The following is a 26,097-nucleotide window of genomic DNA, read 5'->3' on the forward strand; positions in this document are numbered from 1 at the left end:
TATTTTTTTCAAAAACCATATGGATTTTAATCACGTGTGAGGCGGCAGCGTCTCGCCGTTTCAAGTTGAAAACTTCCACATTTCAGGCTCTGTTGACCCAGTAAGTCGTCAGAGAACAGAGAACTTTCAGAAGAAGTCGGCATGAGGAGTTTATTCGGACATTCCATTGTTAACGGACATTTTGTAATGAAAGAACGTGCGGGCAGAGTCGCATGTCGGGCCGGACCCGACCGCGGGGGGTCGCGACAGGAAAAACACCTCCGTTGGAAACCTTAACGGGCAAGTTGGAACAAGCCCAAGCTGTTAAACAATTTCTCAGTTACTCACTTGTTGAAAGCCATCAAAAGCCGCCTGAATTTTACAAATGGTTTTCAACACGGAGGTGTTTTTCCTGTCGCGGCGCACACAGATTTGCCGAGTCGTCACGGAAACGACTCAGCGAATTTGTGCGCACGTCTTTCATTAAAAAATGTCCTTAAACAGTGGAATGTCCGCATAAAGTCCTCATGCCTGCCTCTTCTGAATCTTCTCTGTTCTCTCACGACGTCCTGGGTGAATTAAGCCTTAAATTAGGATGTTTTCAGGTTGAAACAGGCCGACGACGGCACCTGGAAGCGCTGCACGACGTCCCGCTCCGTGGGAAGTCCTTACAGTGACAGAAACACCCCATAATCTCTCATCAGCCGTTAAACGTTTCACCGAAAACCAGCTTAATTTCTCGAATAGTGTCCACTCGGATATTCCTCACAGGTCCAGAAAAAATTTTGATAAAGCAACGCGCGCCTTCTCGAGCAGCGTGTGAAACAAAGGAATTCAGCCGAGAGGGCGGGACCACATCTCACTCAAGGCCTGCCCACAGGAAAATGATGTCACCGACACGCGTGAAAAAACTCATGCATGCGCACGAGGGTTCAAGCATGATTGGTGTAATCGCACGTCATTCAAATCCATATAGTTAAAAAAAAAATAAAAAGGGTCGGTTTATTATCTAATAGACCTCGTATATATATACGAGGGCTGTCAATAAAGTAACGGTCCTTTTATTTTTTTCAAAAACTATATGGATTTCATTCATATGTTTTTACATCAGACATGCTTGAACCCTCGTGCGCATGCGTGAGGTTTCCCACGCCTGTCGGTGACGTCATTCGCCTGTGAGCACTCCTTGTGGGAGGAGTCGTCCAGCCCCTCGTCGGAATTCCTTTGTCTGAGAAGTTGCTGAGAGACTGGCGCGTTGTTTGATCAAAATTCTTTCTAAACCTGTGAGACACATCGAAGTGGACACGGTTCGAAAAATTAAGCTGGTTTTCAGTGAAAATTTTAACGGCTGATGAGAGATTTTGAGGTGATACTGTCGCTTTAAGGACTTCCCACGGTGCGAGACGTCGCTCAGCGCTGTCAGCCGCCGTCGTCAGCCTGTTCAAGCTGAAAACCTCCACATTTCAGGCTCTATTGATCCAGGACGTCGTGAGAGAACAGAGAAGTTTCAGAAGAAGTCGGTTTCAGCATTTTATCCGGATATTCCACTGTTAAAGGAGATTTTTTTAATGAAAGACGTGCGGACGGGTCCGCCGCCTGGATTTTACAAATGGTTATCAACACGGAGGTGTTTTTCCTGTGCCGCCGCACCGCGTCGGCTGCGTCCCGACGCGCGGATCCGTCCGCACGTCTTTCATTAAAAAAATCTCCTTTAACAGTGGAATATCCGGATAAAATGCTGAAACCGACTTCTTCTGAAACTTCTCTGTTCTCTCACGACGTCCTGGATCAATAGAGCCTGAAATGTGGAGGTTTTCAGCTTGAACAGGCTGACGACGGCGGTTGAGAGCGCTGAGCGACGTCTCGCATCGTGGGAAGTCCTTAAAGCGACAGAATCACCTCAAAATCTCTCATCAGCCATTAAAATTTTCACTGAAAACCAGCTTAATTTTTCGAACCGTGTCCACTTCGATGTGTCTCACAGGTTTAGAAAACATTTTGATCAAACAACGCGCCAGTCTCTCAGCAACTTCTCAGACAAAGGAATTCCGACGAGGGGCTGGACGACTCCTCCCACAAGGAGTGCTCACAGGCGAATGACGCCACCAACAGGCGTGGAAAAACTCACGCATGCGCACGAGGGTTCAAGCATGTCTGACGTAAAAACATATGAATGAAATCCATATAGTTTTTGAAAAAAATAAAAAGGACCCTTACTTTATTGACAGCCCTCGTATATAAAATTTTTCTTGTGCTGACCAAAACTGCAACTGAAAGCTGTAGAAGTGATGCTATATAACGTGTAATTATATGGTTAATTTTTAGGTAACTGCAATTAACAAGTGAAATGAAAATATTTTTTTACCCAAATTCTAAGCAATCTGTCACACAGTTTTACTCAGATATTTTACTTTTTTCATGCCTTATATGATTTTTACTATGCATAAATTGATATTTTTTGCAAAACTGCTTATTTTACAGAATTCATTAGTTAATTAACATTTTATTTTAACACTGGCAATAAATGAATGGTAGATATCAGCACAGTGAAAACTTGAAGTGCTTTAGAAGCCTTTTAGTCGGCCACAACGTGCAGCCAGCATTGAATTCTTGTGTTCAGTGAAGCTCAGTAAATGCTATACAGTCTTACAATACACGGACTTAATGTATAGACACAATGAACATGACTTTATTTTTAGCATTACTGGTGATACATTCATGCACCTGAAGCTGCAGCAGCATGAGGTGTATCCACAGGTGAGGGCGTCGGCTGGTCAGGTAGAAGCAGGACTTGGCGTACAGACAGTATTGGCCTTTCAGAGGACAGCAGAATGACAACTTGGCCACGCACCCTCTATTTGACTCTGAGACACACAAACAGAGGAGAAAATAGCAGTGTCACTAATTCTTAGCAGATGCTGCAAAGTTACACACACAGCTTGAACTGAAATTTACAGCTTTCCCAAAGTCGTTCAACGCTCTTTTTTTTATTCTTCCCCCAAGTTGCACATATGGACTTTTGAAACTTTGGAAACATATTCAACGAGTGACTCACATCATAAAAGGACATCACTTCTCACAATCGTAAAGAAAGATGTTCTGTACCTGCTGCCTCACTGGAACTTCCATCTCAAGGAGCAAAAACCAATAGTTTCTAAATAGCTTGCAACTTCCGGCATTCCACAGAGGAATCATACGCCAGACCAGAATACAGCATGTCCTTCACTGACACCAACCACACATGCATCCAGCCTAGACTGAGACGGAGTATTAATCTCACTGTCATTTTCACTCACTCTGCTAAATTCTTTCCTAACAAGAAAGTAGCGCAGACTTAACTTGAATATAATGCATAAGGTTTAAGAAATACACTTTGTTGCAGTTTATCTGTTTGTCAACAGGCTATTGCAAGAAGTATATGAACATCTTTCAATGTAATTTGGAGGAGAGGTACAATTTGGACCAATGAAGAGTGGATGAAATTTTTTGAAAAGGGGTGGATCTTGCCTTTGATCTTTGACTTTTAAATGTGATTCCCTTGATTCTGATACAGAATTGGATCTCTGAGCTTTGGCCATGATTTTTCTGAGCCTGTAATGGTGAATGGACTGTATTTATATAGCGCTTTTCCATCTGCATCAGATGCTCAAGCACTTCACAATAATCCCTCACATTCACCCCGATGTCAGGGTGCTGCTATACAAGGTGCTCACTACACACCGGGAGCAACTAGGGGATTAAAGACCTTGCCCAAAGGACCTTAGTGATTTTCCAGCCCGGGATTTGAACCAATGATCTTCTGGTCTCAAGCCCAATGCGTTAACCACTAGACCAGGGGTAGGCAACCTGTTCCAGAAAGAGCCATGAGGGTGCAGGTTTTCTTTGCAGCCACTGACTCCACCAGGTGATTTCACTGATTAACTGATTCCATCTGCTCAAAGTGATTAACTGATTCCATCTGCTCAAAGTGATTAACTGATTCCATCTGCTCAAAGTGATATTAATCAGTAAAATCACCTGGTGGAGTCAGTGGCTGCAAAGAAAACCTGCACCCTCATGGCTCTTCTGGAACAGGTTGCCTACCCCTGCACTAGACCATCACCTCCCCTAAAATGGAGTTTATTATTTTAGGATCAAGTAACAGATCCAACTGACTCACTGGACTGGATTTCCATCTAATAAGTACGAGGTCTGTTAGAAAAGTATCCGACCTTTTTATTTTTTTCAAAAACCATATGGATTTGAATCACGTGTGATTGCATCAGCCAAGCTTGAGCCTTCGTGTGCATGCGTGAGTTTTTTCACGCCTGTCGGTTGCGTCATTCGCCTGTGAGCAGGCTTTGTGTGAGCAGTGGTCCACCCCTCTTGTCTGATTTTTATTGCGAATAAATGTCTGAACGATTTGGAGCTTTGCTGCATCAATTGTTTCCAGAAACTGTAAGAGACCTCCAGGTGGTAACCATTTGGAAAATTCAAATGGCTTTGAGGGACGAATTTATGGGGATTACACAGAATAAGGAGTGCTCCAGCCGGTTTAAAGACCGCCCACAGCTGCTGAGAGCGCGCCGCGCTCCGAGCACCGATCGACAGGCTCAAACCCCGCTGAAACAACCAGATCATTTCCAACGTGAAGGCTTTGTTGATCCGGGACGTCGTCTGACTTACACAAAAATGGCAGGAGACGTGGACATCAGTACTTTTTCGGCACATTCCACTGTTACAGGAGTTTTTGTCATGGAAAGAAGAGCGGAGGAATTCTGCGCGTCGCGGCGTTGCCGCATGGCGCAAAGCAACACCGTGATGAAGCCTCACAGGACATGTTCTGGCATGTCCAGGCTCATCCACAATTTCTCGGTTAGTCACATGACTGAAAACCCACCGACAGCCGTCTGAAAGCCGTCCTGTGAGACCAACACGGAGGTGGTTTTGTGCCGCGCCATGAGCAGCACGGTGGCGCATCCGTCAGCTTTTTTTTCCATGAAAAAAACTCCTGTATCAGTGGAATGTGCTGAAAAAGTGCTGATGTCCACGCCTTCTGCCTTTTTTGTGTAAGTCAGACGACGTCCCGGATCAACAAAGCCTTCACGTTGGAAATGATCTGGTTGTTTCAGCGGGGTTTCAGCCTGTCGATTGGCGCTCGGAGCGCGGCGCGCTCTCAGCAGCTGTGGGCGGTCTTTCAACCGGCTGGAGCACTCCTTAATTTGTGTAATCCCCATAAAATCGTCCCTCAAAGCCATTTGAATTTTCCGAATGGTGTCCACCTGGAGGTCTCTCACAGTTTCTGGAAAAAATTGATTCAGCAAAGCTTCAAATCGTTCAGACATTTATTCGCAATAAAAATCCGACGAGAGGGGTGGACCACTGCTCACACAAAGCCTGCTCACAGGCGAATGACGCAACCGACAGGCGTGAAAAAACTCACGCATGCGCATGAAGGTTCAAGCTTGGCTGATGCAATCACACGTGATTCAAATCCATATGGTTTTTGCAAAAAAATAAAAAGGTCGGATACTTTTCTAACAGACCTCATATATGTAGTCCCAACTAAATTAAATTATCTTGCATGGATGTGTTTGATTTTAGCTGGGGCTACAAATATTTATTAGATGGAGATCCTGCTCATAATTGAATTGAGCTCATCTAATGAGTCATTTTTTTGAGTGTGCCCTTTTGTCTCATATCCAAAATCCGAATTTGCCCCTTGATCCTGATTCCTGAGTCTGTCACTGAGATCAAAGCAAAACAGGCTGTGCTGGAGTTGTGGGTTGATTCTTATTAAGAGACTCAGGACCTGATTTCCTAAGATCCCATATAATGAGTACTAAATTGCATGGGTGCTCTAAAATGATGCACATTGTGTTGGTGAATGTTTAGCAGGTGATTTACTGAGAATATGTGTACAAATGACAGCTGGTGGTAACATGATGTAGACAGCAGAATGTAAATGAGGCTTTTGCATCTGTTAATGACCAAAACTGCAAAATGAAATTTAATTAGCCACTTGCAGGTATGTGCAAAATAAAACACACACACACACACACACACACACACACACACACACACACACACACACACACACACACACACACACACACACACACACACACACACACACACACACACACACACACACACATTTTAAAATGAATGTCCCTGATAGTGGTTTGTCTGTTATGGCAGATGTGAAGTGTGTGGAAGAAGCCTGGATGCAGCACCACTGCCGTGGAGATTCTCCCTGTGACCTTAAACGGTTTCAAATTTGTGTTCCCATGACTGAGATGGTTTTCATGGCACAGGTACAGATGTGACATAGAATGAGAAGTCACACAGTTTTGGTTATGTTTAATTTTTAGGTGGAGCTGTCCACGGTGCTGATGTGTTATTTCTGCCACCGTGCGTGGCACTGGATAAAGATAGCCTGTTAAATTTCTTTTGGGTTGGATAAATCACATTGCATGTGCTAAACACACCTATTTGCATGTTGTCTCCCCTTAGTATTTTGTGCACTCAGGTGGACACACCCCAAATAGCATATTTATTAAATCCAACATATTGAATGAGTAATACTTGCTATGTTGGTCATCTGAAAGAACCAATCTTCAGGGTGCAATGGATCAGGCTGCACATTTGTTTGTGGGTGGAATGGAGTTTATTTAATGTGAAAACATCACATGTAAATTAATGAAGGGGGACTTGGAAGTATGACATGTTTCTGTCTTTATATATATTGCTATAGGGACAAATATGTTGATTTCGGATTTAACCAATGCCATAAAGGAGAAGGAGTTTGTCATTGTTGTCTTATTTCCTGTTTTAAGCATGTGCATATGAGTGTGTGTGTGTTCTACCACTCTTGTCTGCTTCTTTATTAACATGACATGAAGGCCAAAAGCAGGTTTTACATTCCTTTTTCACTACCACTGTCTGGTTGTTATAAAACAAAACACATCTTAAAAAGTAGTGAACTGACATCTTCAACATTTTATGGAGGGGTGGTGTTTTAGTCTGTCGGTTACCACGTGGGAGTTTGCGCTCTCTGAGAGCCAATCAAGGTGAATTTGTGTCTGTGCATGTCTTTGTGTACATTACAGGTCAGAGTTCCTGGTGCACAGCAAGTGGAGCTGCATTAAATCTGTATTTCATGCCTAAAAGTGTCTGTCTTATATTATTACACAGCATTAGTATCAGCTCATAATCTCACCTACATTTCAAGACACTTTGTTATGGTTCCTGTAGAAATAGGCTGAATGATTTATATCATATTGCACATTTGGGGCTGGAATTGAAGCAGGTTGACCAAATCTGATTGGATGTGGAAATGGTGATGACAGTCAAATGCTGAATTCCCATGAAGCAAATCAAGTTGTGGAATGAGTAACAGGCAGCGATCATGAGAAATGCATGAAAATAAAATACTGTTTCCCCCAATATAAGGTAAATCATAAAGCAATCAGTTTTAGAAATGGGATTAGATTAGGTTGCAAAAAGGCAGAAATACTGAGGTTAAGGCTTTATTGCATGAACTGTTATTCTCTGGCAACATATACAGCTGGAACAATAAGTGTGTGAGTTACACACTAATGTGCACTCGTATACATGTGTGTGCGGTGTTCATACTATATATGCCCCATGTTCATCTGGTTCTACTTAAATCTGAATGTGCAGTAGATGTAACAAGATACAATGACCCTAACCCACCACAAACAGCTCTCTGGCACTTTGCGTTGATTAATTTTTCCATGAACAGATTAGCTCGATGACAAAGCTTGGCTCAGATTTCATTACATATACATACATCTCATACATATCATACATCATACACATATAGATACATCCTTTTACTTACATTTAATACACATTTAGTCAAATCTCATTTTGAATTAAACCCTTGTGCTCTGACTTTACTGTATTTAATCAAAATTCTTAAAGTTGTAGTGTGCAGGATTTATCGCCATCTAGTGGTGCCGTTACAGACCGCATTATGCCATTAACTGTCACAATTTTGCTTCCCTTTAGGTCTTTCCTTCTTTGGCGAAGAGGGTTTATGCTCTCTTGCCTTCTCTTGTGATAACCAATAAGTATGATCCTCCATGTCACAAAATGGGGGTTCTCAAACTTGTACACGTGTACTAGTCACAAGCAGACAGTGTGTAGTGGAGCAACCACTGATTCCTCTTCTTTTTTCTTCAGTCTGCTGGTGCGTCCCTTTTAAGGTACTGTATCAACATGGCAACATGGCGGCCTCCACCTGGGTGGCCATTCCCCTGTAGATATGAAGGGCTCATTCTAAGTTTATGAAAACACAGTGATTCCTTGATGCAGGTAGCTATCCACAAATGAACAGATTGTTATTCAATCATTAATTTTCTGCCACTCAGCAGATGAAGCATCTCATCCCACACTTCCTTATTCTCAGCCAAGTCCTCTAAGTCTTCCTGGGGAATCCCAAGGTCTTCCCAAGCCACCTGGGAGATATAATCTATCCAGCATGTCCTGTGCCTTCCCAGGGTCTCATCCCAGCTCCATCTTATCCCAACGTATGAACAAGACCCTCAGATTTGGATTTGCTAATCCTCATCCATGGGCAGCATGCCAGTTTAGTGGTTAGCAAGTTGCCTCACAGCAAGAAGGTTGCGGATCGCTTCCCACCCAATCCTTTCTGTGTGGAGTTTGCATGTTCTCACTGTGTTCCTTATGGGTTCCCTCTGGGTCTTCTGGTTTCCTTCCACTTCTAATGGCATACAGGTTAGGTGAATTTTGAATCTTTAAACTGACCGTAGGTGTGAGTGCGAGTGTGAACGAGTTTGTGTATCGGCGGCCCTGTGATAGACTGCCATCCTCTCCATGGCATCTCGCCCTATGACTGCTGTTGTAGGCTCCAGCCATCCTGTGACTCTTGACTGAACTCGGTAAGTACAGTAAATGAATGAATGAGCCTCAGACAAGTTGTTTCACACTCAGCCTACAACCTGTCCAGTAAAGATTTGAGGTCAGCATGAATGCTGTGATAAACCAATAAACATTAATAAACAACATAAAAATCATACACACTGTAGCATTAACATTTTCAGATTGCTGCAAAATAATTCAAAATGTCATCTTGGCTCTGTAATCAATCAATCAATCAATCAATCAATTTTTTTATATAGCGCCAAATCACAACAAACAGTTGCCCCAAGGCACTTTATATTGTAAGGCAAGGCCATACAATAATTATGTAAAACCCCAACGGTCAAAACGACCCCCTGTGAGCAAGCACTTGGCTACAGTGGGAAGGAAAAACTCCCTTTTAACAGGAAGAAACCTCCAGCAGAACCAGGCTCAGGGAGGGGCAGTCTTCTGCTGGGACTGGTTGGGGCTGAGGGAGAGAACCAGGAAAAAGACATGCTGTGGAGGGGAGCAGAGATCGATCACTAATGATTAAATGCAGAGTGGTGCATACAGAGCAAAAAGAGAAAGAAACAGTGCATCATGGGAACCCCCCAGCAGTCTACGTCTATAGCAGCATAACTAAGGGATGGTTCAGGGTCACCTGATCCAGCCCTAACTATAATCTTTAGCAAAAAGGAAAGTTTTAAGCCTAATCTTAAAAGTAGAGAGGGTGTCTGTCTCCCTGATCTGAATTGGGAGCTGGTTCCACAGGAGAGGAGCCTGAAAGCTGAAGGCTCTGCCTCCCATTCTACTCTTACAAACCCTAGGAACTACAAGTAAGCCTGCAGTCTGAGAGCGAAGCGCTCTATTGGGGTGATATGGTACTACGAGGTCCCTAAGATAAGATGGGACCTGATTATTCAAACCCTTATAAGTAAGAAGAAGAATTTTAAATTCTATTCTAGAATTAACAGGAAGCCAATGAAGAGAGGCCAATATGGGTGAGATATGCTCTCTCCTTCTAGTCCCCGTCAGTACTCTAGCTGCAGCATTTTGAATTAACTGAAGGCTTTTTAGGGAACTTTTAGGACAACCTGATAATAATGAATTACAATAGTCCAGCCTAGAGGAAATAAATGCATGAATTAGTTTTTCAGCATCACTCTGAAACAAGACCTTTCTGATTTTAGAGATATTGCGTAAATGCAAAAAAGCAGTCCTACATATTTGTTTAATATGCGCTTTGAATGACATATCCTGATCAAAAATGACTCCACGATTTCTCACAGTATTACTAGAGGTCAGGGTAATGCCATCCAGAGTAAGGATCTGGTTAGACACCATGTTTCTAAGATTTGTGGGGCCAAGTACAATAACTTCAGTTTTATCTGAGTTTAAAAGCAGGAAATTAGAGGTCATCCATGTCTTTATGTCTGTAAGACAATCCTGCAGTTTAGCTAATTGGTGTGTGTCCTCTGGCTTCATGGATAGATAAAGCTGGGTATCATCTGCGTAACAATGAAAATTTAAGCAATACCGTCTAATAATACTGCCTAAGGGAAGCATGTATAAAGTGAATAAAATTGGTCCTAGCACAGAACCTTGTGGAACTCCATAATTAACTTTAGTCTGTGAAGAAGATTCCCCATTTACATGAACAAATTGTAATCTATTAGACAAATATGATTCAAACCACCGCAGCGCAGTGCCTTTAATACCTATGGCATGCTCTAATCTCTGTAATAAAATTTTATGGTCAACAGTATCAAAAGCAGCACTGAGGTCTAACAGAACAAGCAAAGAGATGAGTCCACTGTCCGAGGCCATAAGAAGATCATTTGTAACCTTCACTAATGCTGTTTCTGTACTATGATGAATTCTAAAACCTGACTGAAACTCTTCAAATAGACCATTCCTCTGCAGATGATCAGTTAGCTGTTTTACAACTACCCTTTCAAGAATTTTTGAGAGAAAAGGAAGGTTGGAGATTGGCCTATAATTAGCTAAGATAGCTGGGTCAAGTGATGGCTTTTTAAGTAATGGTTTAATTACTGCCACCTTAAAAGCCTGTGGTACATAGCCAACTAACAAAGATAGATTGATCATATTTAAGATCGAAGCATTAAATAATGGTAGGGCTTCCTTGAGCAGCCTGGTAGGAATGGGGTCTAATAAACATGTTGATGGTTTGGATGAAGTAACTAATGAAAATAACTCAGACAGAACAATCGGAGAGAAAGAGTCTAACCAAATACCGGCATCACTGAAAGCAGCCAAAGATAACGATACGTCTTTGGGATGGTTATGAGTAATTTTTTCTCTAATAGTTAAATTTTGTTAGCAAAGAAAGTCATGAAGTCATTACTAGTTAAAGTTAATGGAATACTCAGCTCAATAGAGCTCTGACTCTTTGTCAGCCTGGCTACAGTGCTGAAAAGAAACCTGGGGTTGTTCTTATTTTCTTCAATTAGTGATGAGTAGAAAGATGTCCTAGCTTTACGGAGGGCTTTTTTATAGAGCAACAGACTCTTTTTCCAGGCTAAGTGAAGATCTTCTAAATTAGTGAGACGCCATTTCCTCTCCAACTTACGGGTTATCTGCTTTAAGCTACGAGTTTGTGAGTTATACCACGGAGTCAGACACTTCTGATTTAAAGCTCTCTTTTTCAGAGGAGCTACAGCATCCAAAGTTGTCTTCAATGAGGATAGCTACTCTGCACTGTGTTGGTATATGGCATTAGAGAACATAAAGAAGGAATCATATCCTTAAACCTAGTTACAGCGCTTTCTGAAAGACTTCTAGTGTAATGAAACGTATTCCCCACTGCTGGGTAGTCCATCAGAGTAAATGTAAATGTTATTAAGAAATGATCAGACAGAAGGGAGTTTTCAGGGAATACTGTTAAGTCTTCTATTTCCATACCATAAGTCAGAACAAGATCTAAGATATGATTAAAGTGGTGGGTGGACTCATTTACTTTTTGAGCAAAGCCAATAGAGTCTAATAATAGATTAAATGCAGTGTTGAGGCTGTCATTCTCAGCATCTGTGTGGATGTTAAAATCGCCCACTATAATTATCTTATCTGAGCTAAGCACTAAGTCAGACAAAAGGTCTGAAAATTCACAGAGAAACTCACAGTAACGACCAGGTGGACGACAGATAATAACAAATAAAACTGGTTTTTGGGACTTCCAATTTGGATGGACAAGACTAAGAGACAAGCTTTCAAATGAATTAAAGCTCTGTCTGGGTTTTTGATTAATTAATAAGCTGGAATGGAAGATTGCTGCTAATCCTCCGCCCCGGCCCGTGCTACGAGCATTCTGACAGTTAGTGTGACTCGGGGGTGTTGACTCATTTAAACTAACATATTCATCCTGCTGTAACCAGGTTTCTGTAAGGCAGAATAAATCAATATGTTGATCAATTATTATATCATTTACTAACAGGGACTTAGAAGAGAGAGACCTAATGTTTAACAGACCACATTTAACTGTTTTAGTCTGTGGGGCAGTTGAAGGTGCTATATTATTTTTTCTTTTTGAATTTTTATGCTTAAATAGATTTTTGCTGGTTATTGGTAGTCTGGGAGCAGGCACCGTCTCTACGGGGATGGGGTAATGAGGGGATGGCAGGGGGAGAGAAGCTGCAGAGAGGTGTGTAAGACTACAACTCTGCTTCCTGGTCCCAACCCTGGATAGTCACGGTTTGGAGGATTTAAGAAAATTGGCCAGATTTCTAGAAATGAGAGCTGCTCCATCCAAAGTGGGATGGATGCCGTCTCTCCTAACAAGACCAAATTGTAATGCAATTTCTCCTCCACCGTATCCATTTTCTGTGATGTGTTACACTCAAAAAGTGACTCAGTAGACTGGATTTCCATCTAATAAGTATATGTAGTCCCAGCTAAATAAAATGATCTTGCATGGATGTGCTTTATTCGAGATGGGGCTACATATATTTATTAGATGGAGATCCTGCTCATAAATGAATTGAGTTCATCCAATGAGTCATTTTTTAGTGTACTTATGTCAATTTAGAGATGTACAGAGATTATAGTCTGTCAAACTGCATTGTGTGTCTCTGTGTGTGTCTGCCAGAATGTGTCAACATTAATCACTTTTGTTTAAAATTACTCCAAAAGTGCTCTCCAAAAGCTACATTTAGGTATTAATAATACTGCTGGGAAACGTGCATTAATCAATCACATTACCCTGCTTCTGCATCTCCTCCATTTAAATCAGTGTTCGATCACTTTTAGCCACAGCCAAAATACACAAGGTGGTTATTATCCCTGTGTAATACCCAAACATATTACATTTTCAGTGATGAAGAACATACAAAAGCAACAAACCCATATTTGAAATTTTTTTTGACAAATAAAAGTATTGTATTTTGTTTGATGTCCTACAATGGTTTTAGTGTACAGTTCAGAACTGTTTGAATTGTATATAAATCAACAATAAGGTATCACAAGCAACTAAATGTGTTATTTTCAGATGATACTGCTATTTCTGTGTACATAAATACAGAGTATCTATTGATATAAAGAGGCTCTTTTTGTATGATTTGATTTTTAAAGATTGAAACAGTAGGTGATATAAGAACTATCCCCCCTTGTTGAAAGTCTATGAGTAGATGGAAAACCCTATAATTAAAGACCCCTATAGCAATTTGTTTTTCCTTGGCTCTCATTTTGATTGGTGTCAGTCTACACTGGAAGGAATTTTGGTGGGCATTACCTATAGGGGACACTCCAATACAGTAGTGTTCAGAATAATAGTAGTGCGATGTGACTAAAAAGATTAATCCAGGTTTTGAGTATATTTCTTATTGTTACATGGGAAACAAGGTACCAGTAGATTCAGTAGATTCTCACAAATCCAACAAGACCAAGCATTCATGATATGCACACTCTTAAGGCTATGAAACTGGGCTATTAGTAAAAAAAAAAAGTAGAAAAGGGGGTGTTCACAATAATAGTAGCATCTGCTGTTGATGCTACAAACTCAAAACTATTATGTTCAAACTGCTTTTTTAGCAACCCTGTGAATCACTAAACTAGTATTTAATTGTATAACCACAGTTTTTCATGATTTCTTCACATCTGCGAGGCATTAATTTTGCTGGTTTGGAACCAAGATTTTGCTTGTTTATTAGTGTGCTTGGGGTCATTGTCTTGTTGAAACACCCATTTCAAGGGCATGTCCTCTTCAGCATAAGGCAACATGACCTCTTCAAGTATTTTGACATATCCAAACTGATCCATGATACCTGGTATGCAATATATAGGCCCAACACCATAGTAGGAGAAACATGCCCATATCATGATGCTGCACCACCATGCTTCACTGTCTTCACTGTGAACTGTGGCTTGAATTCAGAGTTTGGGGGTCGTCTCACAAACTGTCTGCGGCCCTTGGACCCAAAAAGAACAATTTTACTCTCATCAGTCCACAAAATATTCCTCCATTTCTCTTTAGACCAGCTGATGTGTCCTTTGGCAAATTGTAACCTCTTCTGCACATGTCTTTTATTTATCAGAGGGACTTTGCGGGGATTCTTGCAAATAAATTAGCTTCACACAGGCGTCTTCTAACTGTCACAGCACTTACAGGTAACTCCAGACTGTTGATCATCCTGGAGCTAATCAGTGGGTGAGCCTTTGCCATTCTGGTTATTCTTCTATCCATTTTGATGGTTGTTTTCCATTTTCTTCCACGCGTCTCTGTTTTTTTTTGTCCATTTTAAAGCACTGGAGATCATTGTAGATGAACAGCCTATAATTTTTTGCACCTGCATATAAGTTTTCCCCTCTCCAATCAACTTTTTAATCAAACTACGCTGTTCTTCTGAACAATGTCTTGAATGTCCCATTTTTCTCAGGCTTTCAGAGAGAAAAGCATGTTCAACAGGTGCTGGCTTCATCCTTAAATAGGGGACACCTGATTCACACCTGTTTGTTCCACAAAATTGACAAACTCACTGACTGAATGCCACACTATTATTATTGTGAACACCCCCTTTTCTCCTTTTTTTTTTTTTACTAATAGCCCAATTTCATAGCCTTAAGAGTGTGCATATCATGAATGCTTGGTCTTGTTGGATTTGTGAGAATCTACTGAATCTACTGGTACCTTGTTTCCCATGTAACAATAAGAAATATACTCAAAACCTGGATTAATCTTTTTAGTCACATAGCACTACTATTATTCTGAACACTACTGTATGTTAATTTTTGTTGAAGTGACACATATTTGAGGCATTTCTAGACTACAACATACCAACTACAACATACCACAACTACTTTATGCATGATATGTTTCCATTAGTAAGGCCAGCAATAACAGTTAAAATTAATGAAGGAAAATGAAGGTGCTAGAGTGCAGATGGTGATTAACTCAGTCAGTTCGGTGCATATCTCAATGTAACCTCATGAGATCTAAATAAAATCTTTCTTATCAGACAGTTCTGTACCTCTATGAACTGTTATATGAATATTAGTGACCTTGAACTTTGGGTTTTTTCTATGTACTCAAAGTTTCTGTGTAGGCTCTCAGTTGTCCAGGTGGTTTCCATAGTAGAGAAGCTTGAATCTTCGACTGGACTGGGTTGCTTGATGCGAGGACGTTTCGCTTCAAATCGCAGAAGCTTCCTCAGCTAAAATTCTTGCTCTGGTGGTCTGACTTCTGTCTTGACTCTTGTAGAGAAGAATAATCAAGAAGTCACAAAAGCTGGAGTTTTAAACCTAACCAGACCCCTCCTACCGAGAGGCAGACTGCTATAGGCTAGTGACTAAACAATAGCTCTAATCAGCACCTATTGTGCTCTAGTTAGCACCCTCCTAATGGCAGGGCAGCTGTCCCTCTCCTGAAGGCTCCCTTGATGCCTCTGCTGATGACGTGAATGACTCATTACCATGAACAAAAGACTGAAACTGCTTTGACCTGAGTACCCCATTGTAAACAGGGGATAAAGCGTGTCTCAGACCCCCTCCCTGGTTAAGGCTGGGTTTCAAACGTTTCACAAAGAATGCCTCCTTGACCCCTCTCTCAAACCATTTCTTCTCTCTGGCTAATATTTTAACTTCCTTGTCCTCAAACGTGTGGTTAGTGTCTTTAAGGTGGAGATGAACTGCAGACTGAGGTCCACTGGCGCCCTCTCTGCGGTGCTGGTATAGCCTTTTGTGTAAAGGTTGCTTAGTCTCACCTATGTAGTGTTCGTTACAGTTTTCCTGACATCTGATAGAATACACTACATTGCTCTGTTTGTAACTAGGGATCCTGATTGTTTCCAAACTGTTCTACATGTGCTGTCCCTGTGATATGCTCATATCTACTCCTGTCCATCCTCATCATTCCCAAGGAAAACTGCAGCTTCAGACCTGCCAACCTTGAAGGAAGTCTTGGGAGTTGCATAAGCTCAAGCTAATAGGACAACATTGGTTCAAGTGTTTTCTTAACACACATTTTTGCAGAGTGGGAGGTGATTTTTATGACAGGTGACTTGGGTGCAAATATTAAAAATTATGATCGGGTTATTGCCTCAGTAACTGTAGAACTTACATCACAAAGGTACTGATACCCGCCAACAGTGCTAACGGTGCAAACATTAAAACAAATTTCACTCAATGGAAATGCTTTAGCACCAACATCTTGGATGGTCTGTCAGTACAATTAAGAACACAGTAAACCACATCACCCCAGATATTTGAACTAAAATGCTCAGAAATGACAGACACAATCGAAACACAACAGCTACATCCTCTGCTAGCGGCCTGTTATTGGTGCTCTGGCCACGGTTCGCAGGGATAGGATACAGTGCTGCAATTGGTTGATCTGTTCTTTTTCCTTGTTGGCAAACACTTGTGTGCAGTATAACTGGTCAGCAATTTACTTGAGTTTCTTTTGTGTACTTTTGAGTGAGAAATCGTACCAGTGTACTATGGTGTCAAAGTACACCAAAGAATGAAACCCCTAGAATGAAAAATGCATCCAGGTTGGCAGGTTTGTAGCATCTTCAGCTCTGATACATCCAGCTTCGTCTTCTGTCTTTAGGCAGTTTTTTTTCTCCAGTTTACTGGAACTAACATATTAATGCTACGCCCCCATAAAGAAAACTTTAAGAAATTAATACATGCCTAAAAGGATGAACTCAATATCAAATTAACTGAAGATTAGAAATTAGCAAAAGTTTTTTTTTTCTGGAACTACAACATTTAGTGATGGAGAAGAATTATAAGCATGCAGAAAGCACTCTGGAGTCGCTTCAGATCACACTACCTCAGTAGGAAATATAAATGTGTGCCCAAGCAGAACTTAAGAGAACATAATCAAAATGTGTTTGTAAAACAGAGAAAGAAGCACATTCATGATGCTGACACATTAACCAACAACAGCCACGACATCCGACTGTAATCACGCTCTGCCAGCTATAGTGGTTCGCTTCTCCCTCGTTCACAATCCGCCCTCCTGTAATGTAACTTCCTTTACCAAGACTAAACATGCACTCACAAAACACGTCATCATGCCCTTGTTACCTTCTATGACACACTGCTCTGGTATGGGGATCTGCTGCACCATATCTTTACAGAACTCTCTTATCTTGTCCATGTTGTCTCTCAGATGGATGAAGAGTCTGTCAGCCTCTTCTCGCCACTCCTCCCCTCCATCGTCTGCTCTGTCGTGACCTTTTTCAGCCTCTTTGATCACTCTGTCCAAGGGGGCGGTAACAGTCATGAAGGTGTCTCCCGTCAGATTGGCCTCAGTAGGAGGAGCTTCGGGGTGTTCTGAATGCTGATTGGAAAACCTGTCTGAGAATATGTTGTCTAGGCTCAGCTCCACCTCCTTCCCACCTTCCCGGGAGCAGGAGAGGACGGTGTGGACAGCCGCACTGTTTGGCCTTTGAGAAACATTAAACAGTCAATTATTTTAGGACAAACTAAGGGCCCTATGTTGCTGATCTACAGCACACAGTCTAATGAGCATTTAGGGTGTGTTCAACTCCATTATGCTATTTACACAATGCACACACTGGGCACAAAGTAATGCACAGAGCTCAAAGGTGTTGTATTTATTCTATGAGCCATGGGTGCTTTTTGGGCATAACATGAAATACCTCAATCACATTGTCATTATGTCATTCCTATTAAGATGGCAGACTCAGAAGAGAGAGGTTTTCTGGCAAGAAAGCAGATCTGAGTGTAAAATGTCAATGCAAGGGAGGAGATCATTTGCTAGAGCAGTAGTCATCTGCAGCTCCCTGAGGTGAAACATCTGACCACCTCATTTCCACAACACCTCCTCCAACCACCTCATCTCTTCTAGCAGGGTTGCACATTAGCAAAGCCACTTGTGTTTCACTTTCCACTGTTTTCTGCAGAGAACAACAGAACCCGAAGGGTATTTGCAGACTTGACAACAGTTTTAGACAAACATTTCACAACACAAAAGGGAACACAAAAACAAAAAAGCTACAAACCCTGGCAATAATTATGGAATCACCGGCCTCGGAGGATGTTCATTCAGTTGTTTAATTTTGTAGAAAAAAAGCAGATCACAGACATGACACAAAACTAAAGTCATTTCAAATGGCAACTTTCTGGCTTTAAGAAACACTATAAGAAATCAGGAAAAATAATTGTGGCAGTCAGTAATGGTTACTTTTTTAGACCAAGCAGAGGGAAAAAAAATATGGAATCACTCAATTCTGAGGAAAAAATTATGGAATCACCGTGTAAATTTTCATCCCCAAAACTAACACCTGCATCAAATCAGATCTGCTCGTTAGTCTGCATCTAAAAAGGAGTGATCACACCTCGGAGAGCTGTTGCACCAAGTGGACTGACATGAATCATGGCTCCAACACAAGAGATGTCAATTGAAACAAAGGAGAGGATTATCAAACTCTTAAAAGAGGGTAAATCATCACGCAATGTTGCAAAAGATGTTGGTTGTTCACAGTCAGCTGTGTCTAAACTCTGGACCAAATACAAACAACATGGGAAGGTTGTTAAAGGCAAACATACTGGTAGACCAAGGAAGACATCAAAGCGTCAAGACAGAAAACTTAAAGCAATATGTCTCAAAAATCAAAAATGCACAACAAAACAAATGAGGAACGAATGGGAGGAAACTGGAGTCAACGTCTGTGACCGAACTGTAAGAAACCGCCTAAAGGAAATGGGATTTACATACAGAAAAGCTAAACGAAAGCCATCATTAACACCTAAACAGAAAAAACAAGGTTACAATGGGCTAAGGAAAAGCAATCGTGAACTGTGGATGACTGGATGAAAGTCATATTCAGTGATGAATCTCGAATCTGCATTGGGCCAGGTGATGATGCTGGAACTTTTGTTTGGTGCCGTTCCAATGAGATTTATAAAGATGACTGCCTGAAGAGAACATGTAAATTTCCACAGTCATTGATGATATGGGGCTGCATGTCAGGTAAAGGCACTGGGGAGATGGCTGTCATTACATCATCAATAAATACACAAGTTTACGTTGATATTTTTGGACACTTTTCTTATCCCATCAATTGAAAGGATGTTTGGGGATGATGAAATAATTTTTTAAGATGATAATGCATCTTCCCATAAAGCAAAAACTGTGAAAACATTCCTTGAAAAAGACACATAGGGTCAATGTCATGGCCTGCAAATAGTCCAGATCTTAATCCAATTGAAAATCTTTGGTGGAAGTTGAAGAAAATGGTCCATGACAAGGCTCCAACCTGCAAAGCTGATCTGGCAACAGCAATCAGAGAAAGTTGGAGCCAGATTGATGAAGAGTACTGTTTGTCACTCATTAAGTCCATGCCTCAGAGACGGCAAGCTGTTATAAAAGCCAGAGGTGGTGCAACAAAATACTAGTGATGTGTTGGAGCGTTCTTTTGTTTTTCATGATTCCATAATTTTTTCCTCAGAATTGAGTGATTACATATTTTTTTCCCTCTGCTTGGTCTAAAAAAGCAACCGTTACTGACTGCCACAATTTTTTTTCCTGATTTCTTATAGTGTTTCTTAAAGCCAGAAAGTTGCCATTTGAAATGACTTTAGTTTTGTGTCATGTCTGTGATCTGCTTTTTTCTACAAAATTAAACAACTGAATGAACATCCTCCGAGGCCGGTGATTCCATAATTTTTGCCAGGGGTTGTATATGTAGACTTGGTGAATGCCAGGGCGTTACCTATATGTGGTGGTAAAAAAAACAATAAGGGCATGATTTACTAAATGTTTTCATATGTAAAGATTTGCACAAACACAGTAGCTCATGCAAAAATGCACATTCTCATTTACAAATTACATACACCGTGAGGACTGTGTCTTTACGTTGTGCAAAATAGTGTGTATTGTCCATTTTACGTGTGTCTTCACGACTATGCAGCATGGGGTGTGTCCACCCAAGTGCCCCAAATTGTGGGTGTGAACATGCAAATAGGTGAGGTCTGCACACACAACATGTGTTTTATCAAGGCTAAAAACAAGATCAATGTTCAACAGTTAATAATGAATGTGATTTACAACTCAGAAACATCTGCAGTGACATTTAATTCTATATTTTAACCTTTTTTTTGAAAGTGTTCTGAGATGTCACATGCTGACTTACCTGCTGTATCTCATCTCCTGTTGTTCTTCTCTCATAGTTTGACTCAGGCTGAACTGTTCAGCTGGGACAGGAGAGTCCTTGTCCTCCACCTCCTCACCTGTCTTCTGCCATATTTTCTCCTCTAATGACTGAACCTTCAACTGCAGCTGCTGCTCTGATCCTCTCAATGCTAATGGGAGAGATGTGTATGGAGATAGTGGGCTTTCTTCCTCCTCCACCCTGTAAGACACGCACATGCGCGCACACACACATACACATATGCACACAGAGTGGGTATGGGTTTCAGAAGATTTGCCTTCCTGCCACTGTACTACATGGCCAGTAATTCATTTTACCATATAGCCGCATTGTGAAGACTCTACGTCCATCCGTCTGTCCATCTGTCTGTCTATGCTCAGCATAAGTCCAGTTCTATTTCTGCCAGAATCTTCAAATTCCAATCTCAGGATAATGAACTTGCAGGACATTGAAGGTAGCTGACCTTAGCCTACTTTCAGGATCAAAAGGTCACATTTTATGTCGGGGTTTGCCCACCAGGGCAGTATACTGGCACTACTGCATGAGTTGGCCAAGTGAAACTACATGTTGCATTTCATATTTTTATTATAAATATCTGAGATTATGTGGCTTGCTGGTCACTTAATTGTAATAACAGACCGCCTGAGACATCTGTGCTCCAGTATTTCTGTTGAGTGAAATTTCAGCATTATATAATTTTTATGTTAACACCGTTAGCACTAATTAGCAGTATTTATAGACTGATGATGTTAGCTACACTTACAGTGATACGGCTATAGAAGCATTATGCAGCTGAGGGTTTTTAATACCTGCATCCAAACCACCTATTGAAAGAACCACCACCCCAGTCCACAAAAATATGTGCCAATCAATCATGCAAACTCAAGTGACCTAGTCTGTTAGCCATAGCAAGCTTGGCAATTCCAAGACGGAGTAGTTTTGGGGCTTCAAGTCAAGCTGGTGTTGCTCTCATTCCACCTCTTTACCCAAGCTGAGATGTTATGCAGAGTCAAGAACTGCTAAGATAGCAACATCTAGGAAAAAACACTGTTCAGAAAACCCAAGAGAATAGTCACAGAGGGTTTATCTGGTATATATTTACAATCCAGAGAAATAACAAGAAACAGAAAATTGAAGAATATCTTTCTCTAACACTGATTCCAGACTATGTGCAGTGCTATTACTGTTGTGGGGAATAAGCTCACTGGATCATATGGCAACAGTTCTTATTAGCTCAGGGACATTGAATTGTTGAAACACCATCTCATTAAAAGTGATATTATGAAGTAAAAAGCATCACAGGGGAAAAAAGGACTGCGCCTCCTATAAAATCTGACATTTGACTTAAATTGAGTTCAATCAAAAAGGTTAAGACAAGAAATTAAGAGGTTTTGGTTTGTTACTGAGGGAAATGAATGACAACATGACATTATGAGCTGAGCTTTCCTATATTTTCTGGACTTCAGCCCTCCCATGACCCTTAGTTGGAGTAAGCAGGTATAGAAAATGGATGAATGCATCTGTCAAAAAATGCATCATGAAGAGGAAAAAAAACAAACATATATAAGTCACATTTATTTTTGAAACATATAATTCATAAAAAAAAAAAAAAAAAAAAATTGTCGAAAATTTTGGAGCAATCTGAAAAAACTATTCAGTCACACACTAGCCTATATCTTTAGTGCTGTGTTTCTTGTTTCTACTGCACTGAAAATGTACTGTTACACCCCTAATTTTTGATATATCAGTCACTTTGGAGTATACAGTAAGGTGCAGGACCTCTCAAACTAGTGAAAAAAGTGACTTCTACTGTAGTCCAAAAAATAATGTCATTTATCATATTATTTTACAAATTATTCATTCATTTAGTATTTTCTGTCTCTCTCTTTCTCTGGCTTGTTGCATCTCTCACCCCACACTCTCTCTCACACCCTGTGCAGTCCTTTGTTTCCATTAGCAAATAAATCTAACTTTCTCCTCCTCTGACTGTGTTCCCATGTAAAACAGTGCCTGGCTTCTCTCTTTATGCTCCTACCATCCCTACCTGTTCCTGACTTCATTCTTCCACAAGTGGCTCTTTAGAACTTCATCAAACATTCCACTTGTGTGCTGAAAGATGACTTCCATCTGCCCCCGTTGTTGTTTTTCTTCTCTCTTCACCCCCTGCACTTTCACTAATAAACTACCCTGCTTCTCTCAATCCCTCTTTCCTTCAGTCTTTTCTCCAGAATACCCCAAGCAAAGCTATTGGAAGCCTCCAATCCTGCACATAGTGTTCTTATTTGTGCTATGTCTGTTTCCCACACAGCAGCCAGATGAGTCCCACTTGACGTGCAACATGCACTACGTGTGCACAAACCTACACACATACCCATTTATCTTCAGGCTCTGACGTATAATTGAAAACCTTCAAATTTTATTAAGTATACTGTTTTTCATTTGTATTAAAGCAGTTGTATGGAAACAAAACCCAAGAAAGTGTTTTTCCTTTAATGGTCCATAAATAATAATTAAGCCATATATTTTTTTAACTTATCCATGACAACACTTACCGAACATTTGGGCTCAATAATGTATAGATTTATTTATTTTAAAGGAGTTTCACTCTAATTGGACTGAACATGAAAGTAACTTTATTCTTTAAAATTATTCACTTTCTGAGACTGATTAACATTATATTGGTGTAAGGGATCGTAGTTGATCCATGGCCAATACAGACTGCCTCCACAGTTCAGTATGCATATGAACCATGGATTAATTGCAAAGTTTAAATAATGGTGTGAAATACAGATTTATTGTCATGATGATTTGTTTTTAATGTAATAGTTGCACAAATCTTGATGCAGAGTTGCAGAGAAGTCAAGGCACTTCTGAGCAGGGAAGAGCAGTTCAGTTTTGCCTTCGTGTGAAGGGAACATGTTTAAGGGCCCCTTCACACATAGTATGAATAAGTACAAATCAGGGTGAATCACAGCGGAACAGCTCGTATGAGCGAACCACGAAAACATCGAGCTGACGGGCAGGCGTGAACGATGCCGCTGCGATGGTTTTGTGCATGTGGGAACACAGTGTGAGCAGCTGCAGCATGTGTAACCACATCACGCAGCTGCTGTGGAAAAAAAATACATGCCACCCATGGGATTCGAACCTGCAATTTACAAAAGCTCTGATTGCCAGCCACAAACACTACCACTGAGTTACCATCGCTGTCCTGTAAAAGGTGCAGGAAAATGCATGATATCAAGAAGGACATGGACGTATTTAAAAAAAATAAAACCACACACCATATAAAAATACCACATTTTATTGAATCCCTCTTATCAAGCGGGCAATACAAGTATGAATCATCTGTTCCACTGTAGATGACCCATGGTCACAGACGTACAGTCATGAAATGACATGAATGAGAAACAGAGTGCTCTTATCATGACCACATCTGCTGGCGGCGTGTCCAGCAGGCTCCGCGTGCATGTCCTGCCTGACACATGTCTTGTGGACGGCGCGCCGCAGGACAGACACCGCCTCATGTGGAACAGAGCTCACGTGGGTGACGTGACATTCAGATCACCCGCTGCGTGTTATGATCTGACCGTCCCTTTCACCTGGGGTAGCCTGTCAATGTGCGTGCTGTTGCAATGCAGCCCATTGCAACAGTGATATATGTTTTTATGTATGTCCATGGACAGCAAGCAGACACGCATGTCACAGTGGACAATTGTTAGTTCATGTCCGTCCAAACATGGTACGTGTTCTCCAGCTGGGACATCCAGAACCACAGATCTCCACAGCTGCTCCTGTGAGTGGACACACCCCCTGTCAGTTCAGTGCACACACCAACGTGTCCCTGTGTCTGTTTGCAAAGCCACACTCATGGGGCACTTAGACAAATTTCACATCCAGCTAGAAAGTGATTGTCTGCTGACTGTTGCCGTGCAAATGGCCACACATTTTGCAAGTGCCAAACAAGCGGTGTTTAGATGTTCATGTGTGTCTGCTGGAATATGGCTGACACCTGCCGTGAGAGGGTTTGATGGGCTCTCACAGCACACACTCTGTCTTTCAGCCGCTGGTGTGTGCAAATAGTTGTAGCAACAGGTGTACGAGGTGTTGGAGGCAGCTACGATTTTACAGGTATTGCATATAATTCCTGCTTCATGCGCACTTCATGTGCAATTTGACCACATTTGTACTATGTGTGAAGGGGCCCTAAACCAGACAGCATCTGTCACCTGTTCTCCTCGAGGTACCCTGATACAGGCTCAACACACATTGGAGTCCAAGCACTGAAATAATTACTCTGAAATATCAGGCATTCAGTGTTGTGTGGGCCGCTGAAGAGGAAGTACTGCTGGCCCACCACCACCAGAGGGTGCACTGCCTGGAGTGCGGGCTCCAGGCACTAGAGGGCGCTGCCGCCTTGCAGGAGCAGCCAGAGTGACAGCTGTCACCCATCACGTGCGACAGCTGTCATCAATCATCGGATCTGCAGGGGTATATCAGCAGGACGGCATCTCCACCTCATCGCCGAGATATCATTTCTACTGAGAAGGTAACGTGCTCAGCTGACTGTTTAACAGTGATCTTTGTGACTTTTGTGTTTTGCTCTGAGTATTTTCCAACGAGAGGTGGAGGTAACTTACCTGCCGTTCGGATTCCTGGGTCCGAACGCGCCCTCCTTTAATTGTCCTTTGTTCCTCGCCAGCAGTATCAGGTCCGACACGCAGAGGCAGTGGCCACCTGGGAGTTCGGGACTTGGCGGCTCCAGTATTCCCGGGGTCTGGTGGCGGAGGAAACCGTGTGGTTCCGGTTCTACTTTGGAGAGGCGTCTCCTATCTTCAAGCCTGCCCACACGACACCTGTGTGAATTTGACTTTGTCTATTATTGTAATCTGTTGTACTTGTTGTGCATATTCACAACAGTAAAGTGTGTTATTTGACCTATTCCATTGTCCGTTCATTTGCACCCCCTGTTGTGGGTCCGTGTACTTACACTTTCACAACAGGATATCTCGGCCAACGTCATGGATCCCGAGGGGCGTCAACCGGCTGTTGAACGGCCAATGGAAGAACAGGGCGCACAGGCGCCCGCAGGAGGAATGATCGGTGAGTTGCAGCGGATCCTCACCGTTTTCACGGCTCGGTTGGATTTAATGACCGAGCAGAACGTCCTCCTTAACCGCAGAGTGGAGGCTCTCGCCGCGCAGGTGGAGGTGCGCCCTCAGGGCGCTGCTGCGGCTCTCCCTCCTGTCGACCCTGTGCGTAACAGTGACGTTCCACTGGTCGTTCAACGACCCCTCCCACCTTCCCCGGAAGCATACATAAGCCCTCCAGAGCCATACGGAGGTTGTGCGGAGACGTGCGCGGACTTCCTTATGCAGTGTTCGCTCGTCTTCGCACAACGTCCTGTCATGTATGCGACTGATTCTAGCAAGATAGCTTATGTGATTAATCTGCTTCGCGGCAAGGCACGCGCTTGGGCTACAGCGCTTTGGGAGCAAAATTCATGGCTCCTTCTGACATATGATGGGTTTGTGAGGGAGTTCAGAACAGTGTTCGATCAACCAAATAGAGGAGAGACCGCTTCAGCCGTGCTGCTGTCAATGAGACAGGGGCG

At 41.9% G+C, this 26,097-nt stretch overlaps 1 protein-coding gene across 3 annotated transcripts in view; it reads right to left on the reverse strand.

The window, feature by feature from the left end:
* veph1 (ventricular zone expressed PH domain-containing 1) overlaps window positions 1-26,097 on the reverse strand; it is a 294,852-nt gene that overhangs the window by 70,217 nt on the left and 198,538 nt on the right. For all 3 annotated transcript variants that reach the window (XM_034168109.1, XM_034168110.1, XM_034168111.1), the window contains 3 exons: window positions 20,466-20,684; window positions 17,392-17,753; window positions 2,704-2,843 (listed from right to left, as the gene is read on the reverse strand). In XM_034168109.1, the coding sequence (XP_034024000.1) occupies window positions 2,704-2,843; window positions 17,392-17,753; window positions 20,466-20,684 (721 nt within the window). The remainder of the gene's footprint in view (window positions 1-2,703; window positions 2,844-17,391; window positions 17,754-20,465; window positions 20,685-26,097) is intronic.

The sequence above is a fragment of the Thalassophryne amazonica genome, chromosome 4 (assembly GCF_902500255.1).
Source record: "Thalassophryne amazonica chromosome 4, fThaAma1.1, whole genome shotgun sequence".
NCBI lineage: Eukaryota > Metazoa > Chordata > Actinopteri > Batrachoidiformes > Batrachoididae > Thalassophryne > Thalassophryne amazonica.